At 42.0% G+C, this 12,233-nt stretch overlaps 1 protein-coding gene across 2 annotated transcripts in view; it reads left to right on the top strand.

The window, feature by feature from the left end:
* usta (uronyl 2-sulfotransferase a) overlaps nucleotides 1–12,233 on the top strand; it is a 41,940-nt gene that overhangs the window by 11,505 nt on the left and 18,202 nt on the right. Inside the window, exons 2-3 of one of the 2 annotated variants that reach the window (XM_079572167.1) lie at nucleotides 2,076–2,192; nucleotides 7,407–7,450. In XM_079572167.1, the coding sequence (XP_079428293.1) occupies nucleotides 2,076–2,192; nucleotides 7,407–7,450 (161 nt within the window). The remainder of the gene's footprint in view (nucleotides 1–2,075; nucleotides 2,193–7,406; nucleotides 7,451–12,233) is intronic. The other variant, XM_079572168.1, reaches the window with a different exon arrangement.

The raw sequence follows: 12,233 nt of genomic DNA, 5'->3' as shown, positions 1-12,233 counted from the left end.
TTTACATGGTTTGGGACAGACACAGGTTAAGCCAAGAGAAGGGGTATGTTCTTTTGGGAGTGATTGGAGGTAGAGATTGATAATGCTGCAACGTCCTACGAAAATGTGCCAATGGTTTATGATGAATATGAAAAGAGAAAGCGGCTAAGAGTAATGATGGATGTTTCCTTTGGCCCAAAATAGGGGTGGCGATAAGTCAAAAATTCCTTATCACAATGACTTCACCTTCTTAGTCACCCTTTCTACAGTATTTAATCTCAAAACATGCACACGTGGACGCTTTATATTGCCTATAAAAGGTCTCTAAAGCTATTTTAGGACCAAATGTTTCACGATTCAACGCTTTAAGTTAGTTGGAATGGGGTCACGAAGTACTTAAGTATAAATAAAATACAGCGACTACTAAATATGCTCTGAGCTTGCCACGTTCGCAGTTCACTTCCCCAGCCCGCTGTTTGTGAATATATTAGACAATCACTGCTGACTAATCACACGTGGAAGCATATTTGAGTTATTAAGCGTTTGACATTTGCCAGAAGGTCGTATGAATTGCATATGCCTCGTTGTGACAGCCAGAGGCGTCATTTTGTTTTAATTGACACCACGTTTCAAAAAAAAAGAAAAAAGAAAGCGACACCACCATAGGCACAAGGCGCAGTCCCACCCCCTTAAGCATAAATCTGTGGTCAAATCATCACATTCACATCTGCCGAAGACATTTCAGAGCTGTCACAGGGACCGATCCATCTCCTGGCTTTTCTTCTCCCAACTTTCGGTCTCTGTTTCTATCCCGCTTTCTCCCCCGGATACTTGCGTCACATGATCACCTCTGAGGAATTCTCCGCACTACTTAAGCCGACTGTAGTTTTTTTCACAGGCCGCGTTGGGCGATCCCTTTGCACTATTTAGCATGGCTCTTTTGGCATCAATAAAACATGCGAGCGCGGGGGAATGAGGCTTTTTCTGAACGTCTGCGGTGGAAAAATGCAAAACACTGAAACTAGATGTTCTCATTTTTTTTTTTTTTTTTGGTTTGACGTCACAGAACTTGCTCGAGAACCTTTTTAGAAATGATTTTAGGTGAACTAGTTTAACGGTTTGTTGCGTCACGGCGCCTTGAGTGGAAGATAAAGTGCTTTGCCACGGGATGCGAATCTTTTTCATCTGTGTTTTGCGTAACTTGCTTTGATCCTCGTGTATTAAGGGGATTCAGAGATATACAGAACAACATAGATGAACAGTTTTGTTATTATTTTTGTCTAATATAACAGTATTTGACATTTTTTTCAAACATGTCCAGGATGTAGTAGCTGCTACTTGGATGATGAACATCTGGACGAACTTACGCCTTAACAAATACAAGAATCACATGCATTTCAGATCACGCAGAAGTTTAAACAACAGAACAGGGCAAGCTTTTATTCATTCAAATTTGATTTGACTGTGATTAATTGTCCAGTTGATCACGACTGTGTTTGCCATTCAGTGTTTGGGAACGCTTTAGGATTGTGACTGAGATTGTGTCCTGTCAAACGCCTCCGTTCAATAGGTCACTGTTACTGTCCTTTATCAGAGCATGAACAATAAAAGCAGTGAACCAGTTTTAGGCCTGGGTCCAGTGCAGCTGTAAGTCCGTGTCTTGAATGCTCCAGTCAGAATACATTTAGTCTCGCAGACTACAGGACCAAACAAGAAAGCTCTCTTCCTGTGCTGTTTTATAGAAAGTAGAAATGACATACTTTACGTCTAGTCCTTATAGCATAATGCTCAACAGATCTGCTTGCTCATCAATATGTACATGAGAAACATTCTTCAACGCAAGCAGTCGTTCCACATTGATATAGCAGATTCCCATTTTTTTTATTTTCATATTAGAAGATTGAGATTTAGTTTTGAACACGTGTAGTTTCCGGAATGTGTTTTAGACTTGGCTTTCATTGACATCATAACCTGCCTTCTTCTGCTGTATCTTGTGATTTGATTTCCCCCCCCCCCCCCACCCTCACCTGCCCCCCACTGGACACTCTTTTCTGTATTGTAGACACTTAAAAGCTCCCCATCCACTTCTTTTGTAGGGATGAGTGGAAAGTATCTCTGGTCAGTCACAATGGGCGGCAGCAGGCCCTATAGCCGTAAGGACAGGCTAGAGAGACACCTGGGTTCATGTCCACATACCCACAAGGCAAACAAAGGTACGTACCCAATGTTGTTCTGTCCCATTGAGTCTAATCACACATGACTTCCTGCACTTGTTCAAGGCGCCTCAGGGGATTTGGACTCCCTCACGCCTCATTTGCTCATTTCTAAGTGATTTGAGGGGATCTGCTTTTATGGACTAGTGTCTCGATGGATTGGATCAAGCGTCACAAGACCAGACTTGATAAGAGGCCGGGTTGTGCCTGGATAGTAAGAGGATGAACTGTTGGAATACCAGGTAGCTTGAGAGAGTGGTGTGTGAGCTAGTGCTAGGCGACCACATCAAGAATGGAGTAAATGAGCAATTGTTTGTCTAAAGTGTTACTTGGATCAGTGAAGCTTTACAAAATTGTTTTCTTTTGTTTCCTTGGACATGTTCAAAGGGATAATGCAGGATTTTTGGCATAGGGCCTCATTTCCTCGTTATCCAGAGTGTTTCTTTCTGGATTTTAATTTATTTTTTTATTCACGCAGTCCTTATATTTGAAGAGTTTAGTGATGCTAGGCTAGTGCACGTCTATGGTAACTAGTAGCCTGCATTAAAAACAGTCTGACCCAAGCACTGTGCACCTGAGGCAAATCACTTATAACACCAGACTACCAATATGAATGACTGTGAACGGATTTTTTTTTTTTAATATAACCATTTTGCATTTAAAAGAACTTATATTTGAGCAGCATCAGCTTTCTGGTTGTAAGCTACGCAGCGCCGGAGTGATCTGCTAGCTTACCGGATCTACAGTAGTTTGTTTACCTGCGGCCGGCATTACTACACGTGGAATTCACAAAGGAGCTTTCTGCAAATCAGATATGGAGGTTTTTAATGCAAGCTACTAGTTACCATAGACATGCACTAGCCTAGCACTAGCCTAGCACCACAAAACTCTTCAAATATAAGGACTGCATGAATTAAAAAACATACATATCTCCAGAATTCGACAACGCTCTGTTCTCCGCTCTATAGTCCCTTTTAAATTGTGAATTTGAAGCTGCAGTGAAAGCTTGTTTGTCTGGCATCATGACTGTGTTTTACATTACAATTTTAATGTCAAAACATTGCAAGCATAGTTGAGTCTTTCGTGAATGGTTGCTAGACAGAGGAGAGAACATTGCTATTGCTAAACTAGATGCTAATGCTACAATTGACTTCTTACAGGCCTGCACATTAATATTTTACCGTGTACACTAAATTTATAGTTAATAGTATAGTAACATAGTGACCTTATGTAATCAGTATATAAGGCATCCATTCAAAATGAACTTCACATTCAAAGCTGCGAGGCAAGGTTTCAGCCACCCACTGACTGAATGAATGTTGGCTTATATGCATAGAAGAAATACACATATTTACTTTAATGTTATAGCGCTCCTGTATCACACTTTTACATCTGTTAAAACAGTGCGCCGCCCGCTAATGCCACTAATGCTATCTTCCATTGTATCTGTTTACCCGTGCATTTCATGTCGCCCATTTCAGTCACCCAAAATTTCAGGGTCCTCCGCTCCTCTCCGCGAGCTCGCCTTAGCCTCTGGACACCTGCAATAACACAGGCCCGGCTAGTGCTACATATTTATATCTGAGGGCTGTGCGATTGTCGGCTGCGGGGAGAGTGAGGTGGAGTAGGAGGAGACCCTGACCCTGCCTGTTTCCCTGCTCTGTCATTATGGCCAATGACTCCTAATGTGGAGCCACTCCCACTGCGCGTTCAAAGACCGGGCCTCACCACACGCCTCTGCCCATTCCTAGAAACACGCTTGTAACCATTCAATCTACACATGGATTCAATCAAAGGTTCAGTGAGGACATGCATTTTGATAGCTATAGGGTTATGCAAGAGCACATTGGCCTGTGTGCAAGCAATGGCTGGGCAATTCATTACAACTGGAATCGAAATTGCATGTGTACTAGTCCCAAGTAGGACTGCAAGTATTTGCGTCATACAGTACCTGCTGCAATGATCAAAGTATCCTACTCTAGTGAAAGCAAGGAGTAAATCAATGTGTAAAGACGCACATACTTGGGTGTTGGTTCAGTATAGGCCTGGCACGAACACATTTGAAGTTCGATATATCGATATACTAGGAAAAGTATCGCGATAAACGATATTATTGACTCTAGCGATACGATACTGTCAACTCTCAGGCAGAAAATAAGAGTAATCCTTTTTTTTAAAAGTGCATCATCATATCCTAGAATACCACACAAGCTGTGAAAAACATGAAATATAATACTCAGAAAAATGATCTGTGGCACTCTGACTCAGTAAAAAGTCCTTTATTAAATGGACATGATTCATGATTTTCATGTCCATTTAATAAAGGACTTTTAACTGAGTGCCTCAGATCATTTTTCTCCTCTGCTCATCAAGTTTTATACCTGATCTCTGAAGAGCACCTGCGCCTACTTTTTTGGACTCACTTTTTTCTGTTTTTCATAATGAAACTCAATTTGCTTCTGTTAAAAATCAAAGTTTTACAAAAAAGAATGAGGGTAAATGCTAATAAATGTACAGACGATAGATATCGAGCCCAAAAATGTATCGTTTATCTGTTCTTTATTGAGCGATAAGTCGATATAGTATTTTTTGTGACAGCCCTAGTTGCACAGTACAGAACCAGATGAATTACAGTAGCTACAAAGTATCGCGCTTTCGATGTTGATTGTAGAGGACTGTACTTGTATACAAGGAGACACGACAAATAAAATAGAGAGAAAAGAACATCAACAACAGGCTGGCATTTGTACTTTTCTCCAGGCTTGGCGCTGGCACTAAAGCTTGACATGGTTTGTACAGTAGACCCAGGGTTGCACTGTTCGATACTGAAGCCACGTCCTCCAATAAATGCAGCAATATTTCCCATGAATCCTATTTTCTCCCATTTTGCCGAAAAAGTGGTTGCGTTTTTTGAATTTGTAATGTGAACATTCTCCAACCTTTTCGCCCCGGCGGCCTTCATCTTTCCAGCATGTTCCTGTGTGGTTTCCTCAGACTATTCTGGGACCTGCTCTGTCCTCTGCTCGCCAGTTCGACAGAGTAAATGAAATGGTCTTTGCTCTAAATACATGTTTATGAAATTCCCCTGTAGTGGCCGGTAGCATTCCTGCAGCCGTCCGACACTGGGAGGAACATTCCAGAGAAAGAGGGAGTTGTTGTTTTGTGCTTTTGTTTGCTATTGTGAGATTGTTATATTTCATTCATTTTGAGCTATATTTCATGATGGATTTCAGCATACCTTGCGTGATCAGAGTGAATCTCGACCCTACTCTGTGAACATTAAATATCAAATAGATAGATTAGCTAGAAAGGCCATTAATATTTCCATCAGCTTTTTAAAACATCATTTGTTAATATAGAGTATGTGCACTTACGACACTTTCATTCAGACAGAGGATACTCATCACATTGATTAAATAATCTTATCCTTGTGCTTAGCTGTCCATTATTTTTTTGTACTTAAACTACATCTGCAAGCTTCAGTTTTGTTTGCCTCATTAAAGGAAGAGCATTTCCCTGACTTTTTCCGATTGAACACATCCAACTTCTTTTCTGCTATTGTTTGTTCTTCCTCAGCTACAGCCCCGGCTTTACTCTTGCACTTAATACAACTTGAAAGGACGTTGCTGCCAATTGATGTGATCCACGCGATATTCATTTGGGTAATTGCCACTCGGAGAGGAAGTTGCTGCAGCTTTTTTAGCCTGTAACTGGATTGTGGATCTTGTGACGCCGTAATCCCATTTGCCATTTAGAGTGAGACGCGTTTCGAAACGGTGCCCATTTGTTTGTGCTACAGAGCCTACTTATACAAACGACAACTTGTAATGGAATCAAGGCACTGTGAAGGATTATTAGCGTCAGAACACAATTGTTTGGCATCATGGGACAGCGGGGTTGATGGGTACAGTGGTTCTCCTGACTCAGTAGGTGGTGTGTGGATGGAGGGCAAAAGTTGAGGTTTTTTTATGAGCCTATTGCCCTGGAAGAAATTAGTTCCAATCCCCCATCCAAAAGGCTAATGAGAAGTACATACGGCGGGAAGAGGGTCAGAGATGTCCACTGCGACAACATGGTGAAGATTTGAACTTTTGCTCTGCGAATTCCACCAAAAAACATTGGAAAGATGCAGAAAAATACACATGATGCTTTTTTTATGGGAAGATTCTCTCTACATGTTCAGTCTGTGAGCAATGTGTATCAGCATTACCGGCAAACGTGGGGCAGTGACAGCACCCGAGACAGTGTTGGAGGAATCATAATGGAAATGTTTTGTGTTAAACTGGCGGAAATCACTTCTTCCCTAAAATAGCGCTACGGTGGTTATGAATAATAGTAATTGTAACTTTGCGCTTTTCCGCTGCAATGACGCTTTTCCCACGACAGTCACAAGTATAGCACCGTTTCCGACATGTGAAGCAATGACACAACACTTTGTGGAGAAGTTTTTGTCGACTAAATTTATACATTTTCCTCACGGTGTTGCCTCAGATTGCATTTTCGGAGCCAAGAAAGACAGATTGCTCTATTACGTAATACAGTATTTCCTCTTTTGTCTGCATTTGTCGCCTACTCTGCATTTTGTCACTTTCTTGCTTCCTTTCTGAATGCTTGAGAATAGTTTATGATGGACAGTCAACATTCAGGGCACAGATTACCAGGGAATGACTAAAATGGTCACTCTCCATTCACTATACCCCTACATGCACTTTTGTATAGGACTTAACCAAGTGACTATAGTTCACATTGATTTCTGTCGCGTATAATAGCATTCCCACACAAAACGAGAATATAAAACGGGTGGCGGTCTTACAGTGCTGACTCCGCATTAAAGGGGAAACTTGAAAATGGGGCAGGAGCTAAAACAGAGCCGTGAGGAACTCCGGAGGGCTTTGAAACATTCATTATGAGTGTGTTATGATTCATTAAGTTATGCAACGATTTGCATGTACTCGGAGCTTTTGATGACATATGACACACGATTGCTTACAAAAAAAAACATTTCCACTTGCGCAATGCCATCACTTAATGAGTCAATGTCTCTACTGTGTTTCAGTTATTCATACGTCATTTTAAACATGTTAGGCGGATTGTGGACACAAAGAATTGTTTTCAGAATGATCTTTTTGTGAAGTAAAGTGTTCGTTGCGCCTGAGCTTTATTATTATGATCAACCCCGACCAACCACCTGATGTTATGCTTATGCCTTTGCAGGTGACTCGACATTTCAGGATGACCACCAGTCATTTGCTCCCAGAGTAAGTCTCCTCTCTCCTCTCATTTTAGCATCACTTTTCTCATTCGCTCCTCTACTGTACCCTCCACCCCTCTCCTATACGCGGTCGAACTTTCCCCCCACGTCTCGGCTGGAGTCCTGAGCCCATCCTGCACCGGCGCGAATAAGGCTTTGGTCTGTGCGGAGGCAGTTTTTCGTGCAAACCCCACTCAACATACCAACTAGATGGTGGCTACAGTAATGCTCACAAACACACACACACTAGGGCCTTGTGTTCCAGCAGCTGCAGACTATCTCTCCCCCCCGAGCTGCATCTCTCTGCGTCCACGGTCAGAGCAGATCTTAAAGCTCTCGTCACCCAATTTTCACCTTATTTCACACTGTTACGATCCCTCGGTTCTGTCAGTCGGACGAATCGCGTGTAAAAAAACCCAAAACCACATTGTTTATAATGAGAAGCTATTGGTGGCTTGTGAGCAAGTTGTGCATGAAACCACAATACCAACGACCACTGTGGTACAATGTGATGTTTTCATGAGAGTGTTTACTTAGCAGGCGATCCTGGCTAATCCCAAATGGAGCTGATAAAATAAAGAAGTGATTTCCAACCGTTCAGGGCCCGTAAGTGCGCCATGTGAAAACTGAACATAGTCAGGATATTCAGCGCCCGGCTTCTAATTGTGGTTCCCTGGATCCCATTTAGTTGATTCAATGCCTCGGTGTCAGCCCTCGTACTAACAATTGCTAAGGGTATACCCCACCTAAAACCCATTGTAGACCATACAAAGCAAAAGTAATCTATAATTGCATGTTGGCCACAATTAACCTAACTGTATATTATAATAAATTGCAAAGACAAGACAACCAAGTGACTATTAGAATCAGTCTGTCCCCGAAGCCTTGGCATCTTCACCCCACCATTTGCCTGCCGCTTCCCCCCCCCCTTGCTCTGGGCATGCACTCTAAGGCAGTCAGGGGAACCCGCAGATGGCAGTAATTATACAGAGGCTGGTTACTTTGACTGATCCGTGTCGTCTGTCATCTCATCTGCAGACGGGACTAAATACAGCTCTGTGATCTGGCCTACATCCTCCTCCTCCTCCTCCTCCTCTCTCATTACGACCCCGCTGATCCGAACAGTGAAAGTGACTCGAGTGCAGGCAGGCACGAGCGTCTAACTAATACAACTTACTGTAGGAGTATAGAGAACAGCACAAGGCGTTTGCTTCTCCATCGCTCTTTTCCAAACTCTGAATGAGGTTTGGTTTGACTCCAGTGGTTATTATAGTAGCAGCAGCTATCATATTCAGAGTAGCAGTGACAGCACTAGATATTTAGCTCAGAAGTTACAATTTACTCCTTGAGAGCCTGTGTGGCAGCAGGTAGGGACAGACTGGAGGTTGGTGCACAGCTATTTTGTTTTCATTTTATAATTGTCATTACATCCATTGTCTGTAATGGGTGTTGGGCGGCATTAGCTCAGTTGGTACCACTCCAAAGGTCAAAGGTGGATCTATCCCGGCTTCTTGTTGTGATGACATTGTGTCTGGGCAAGAGACTTCACTCATCGGGGCTCCGGTGTCTGCGAATGGTTCCTAGATGTAAATCTTTTTGAGGACTCAATAGAGGCAGAAAACTGTCATATAAACATGACCATATTACCAGCTCGACCACCAAGAGACAGCCCGACCACCAAGTTCCTCAATCCTACCACCATGTTCCTCAAACAAAGTGTCATCTATCGCATGGCTACTTTTACATCTACTTGAGACATTTTGATTGAAGTTCTAGATAATCTATCGATCCTCATGTCTTTCTGGCTCCTGATCTACTTCACATAAATTCTCTTTTAAACACACTTGAAGCTGTCGACCTCCCTCGCTCTGTGATGGAGCGTTAATGAATAGAGGGATCAGTAATAGAAAGTAGTTTTAGAAACTCTATAGTTACTCTCTGCTCTCTTCTCTGTGGGACGTCCTGATTGGATGACAGCGCAGAGCTATATGGTGCACTTGCAGGTGAGCAGGCCTGTGCTTTGTTCCCTAGTTTCCTGGAAATAATGTGCAAGGGTGAGATGGATGAGAAGGGGCCACGGTGGAAGTTGCAGTAGTGTGATTGAGAGTGGCAGCTTGAAGGATGGAGGAGAAAGAGGAGAAAGCAGAGGGTTAGAGTCAGGTCACGGAAGTGGAAGAGTGCGTAGGAGCTGACAGAAGTGTTGGAAGCTTTTATGAGACGGTATTGGCAAGATGACAGCAAAAGAGGAACATGTATCAAGCCAGCTGTGCCTATAACTGTATGTACTGCATAAAGTATTGGAATGTGAAGAAAAGTGAAGTGAAAAAAGTCCTCTGTTTCAGTGAGTTTTCCTAACATTCAGACACTCAGCGAGCCAACATAAGTTAATTCTATGCTCCAATGGTGCAAAAGAGCAGTTCATATATGAATATTTTTTAAAGCTTTGTTTTGAAGCCTTGTTGTTGTTGATTTGTAAAAGATTTGGAGGTCAACAGTTCAGCCAAACTCAAGCCCCAATTCCCAAAGTACAATCTCCATTCATTTTATTGTTTTATTTATTACTTTATTTGACAGACAATACACATTAATGAACATTTCTGTAACTCTGTCAGTATTAGCTGTAGAGCTAGTCTTCAACTGTTGTATAATGCCAACAACAATTACAAAATTGCCTACATTTAGAAAAGTATAAAAGTCAAGGCTTCATATACACACACATAGCAAAGCATTAGTTCACAACATAATGCAAAAAACACATTGGCGTTTTGACTTGTCCAGCTCAAAATGGAGAGACCTTGAGTGAATGAAGATAAACACATACAGTTACTACACTCAAGTTATCACCTCTTGTCACTGAAGTGCAGCAGTTAAGATGATCCCGACACATCAGGAAACCTGTAGGTTTTAATGAGAGCAATGTTGATTTGAGCCAGTTTTCCAGTGTATTCTTGAAGTTGGTAAACGTGGGACTTGGGGAGCAGGATTCTGTTCCAGATGTTACAGCTCCTGACTGACAGATTTTATCTCTAGACTGTCCAAAAATATATAGATATTTAAGAGTTTTCAAGGTGCAAGAACGGAAAATTAGCTATTAGGTGATGACTAAAGACAGTTTTAAGTAACTTGTTTACCTTAATAAATCAGTTTCACAGTCCCTCTGGGGGTAATACCAGTGTTACTGGGATGATTGGGGGGTCTTTCATCTCCCTCTGGTGTCTCTAGCCAGAAAACCTTAATTGCAACTTCGCTGCACCGGGTTGGAGGCCCCAATGCACACTAATAGAATCACGGAAAAGAAGCTAACAGGCTAACAGGCAAAGCTAACTGGGGGCTAGCACCACTTTAACAGTATTTACAGCCATGTTTGTGTGGAAAAAAAACTATCTCCATTGTATAATTGAATGTACAATATCCCTCTCTCCCTTTGACTTTTTTGTCAGCGTAGTATTTACTCTCACGGACAATTAATGAGTAAAAAAACGCAAAATGCTACGACACCTGCAGTGGCGCTTATGGCCTCTAGGGGCATGAGTCACTTAGTACTGCTTTAAATATTGTTTAGTGTTTCCTTATTGACAATGTGGTTCACAGCCCTCCGCACTAAACATTTTTACTGCTCAGTCGCACGGCCGTCTTGTCGTCGCCGTGGGAATAGAAACTCCTGGATGGCGCAAGTCTGTCAGCCTCATTATTGAGATAAGCTCGGGAGGCTGGAGTCTGGAGGAATGTTGGACCATCGCCCTAGATCAAACCCTATGTTCTTCTTTCTGATCCAAATCCAACTGCTCTTTGCGTAATTATTTGAAAACTATGTCTACCTCTGTCTCCAAACGCAATTTTGTGTTCATTTTTAGTGCATAGCATAAATCAGTGTAATTTGTTTCTTGTCAAAAACAGTTAGCTGGATTAGATGCGAGCGTTATGTTGTTAGATTTATTGGAGAGACATCAAATCACGAGACGTCTGATTGTTTTTAGAGCCTGGGCGGGACTGTTGCTCTTCGCCTACATCACGCAGTGTGTATTGTGTAACTGCTGCACGGAGTTGTAACAATATTTTTGAGTGATATTGTATGACACGGCGGAGGAGAACCGAGCTAGCAGACGTCCTGTTGTAGCAGCAGAACACATCCTGAGACTGGGAACGGGCACAAGAATGTAGCCGTGATTTAGAGGAAAGGCTTTGTCAGACTTGTGTTGTTCATGGCAAAACACACATGATCTGATTTCCTGATGTCTCCTGCACTTCGCCAGGAAAACACCAAAACACACACCAGTGAAGTGAAGTAAAGGCGAAATGTGCAAAGTTTACCATTATCGCTTTATCATGGGCTGTTTTTGCACATTATTAAGAAATATCGGGGCTCTGTTGCTCTACTATAACTCACTATCTTTGTCACACATATCCCAATTACAATTACTTTCTTAACATTGCACTCAGTCTAGATGAATGTAAATACTTTCCATGCAATGACTATGCTATGAAAATAAGTTGGATATTAAAGGTGAATTATGCAACTTTTTACGTGAAAAAAAAGTTTATATTTGTGCATATTTGATTATGATGAATCACGGTTTTGGGAAAATGTGTCTTTCGAAAGACATGGTTCTTAAGAAGTCACAGAAGGTTTTCTGGTGGAAAACCTTCCAAACAATTAATCTTGGAGCATCCCAGAGACCACTGTGATGGAAAGTAAAGGCGCCGTGCTGACAACTCATGCAGACGCTGCTTCACTGCAACGCACAAATATCAACCCTTTTTTCCGCTTAGAAAGTTGCATAATGCACCTT

The sequence above is a fragment of the Gobius niger genome (genome assembly GCF_951799975.1).
Source record: "Gobius niger genome assembly, chromosome: 15".
Taxonomy (NCBI): Eukaryota; Metazoa; Chordata; class Actinopteri; order Gobiiformes; family Gobiidae; genus Gobius; species Gobius niger.
Note: the sequence above shows the minus strand (reverse complement) of the source record. Positions and strands in the feature narration are given on the sequence as shown.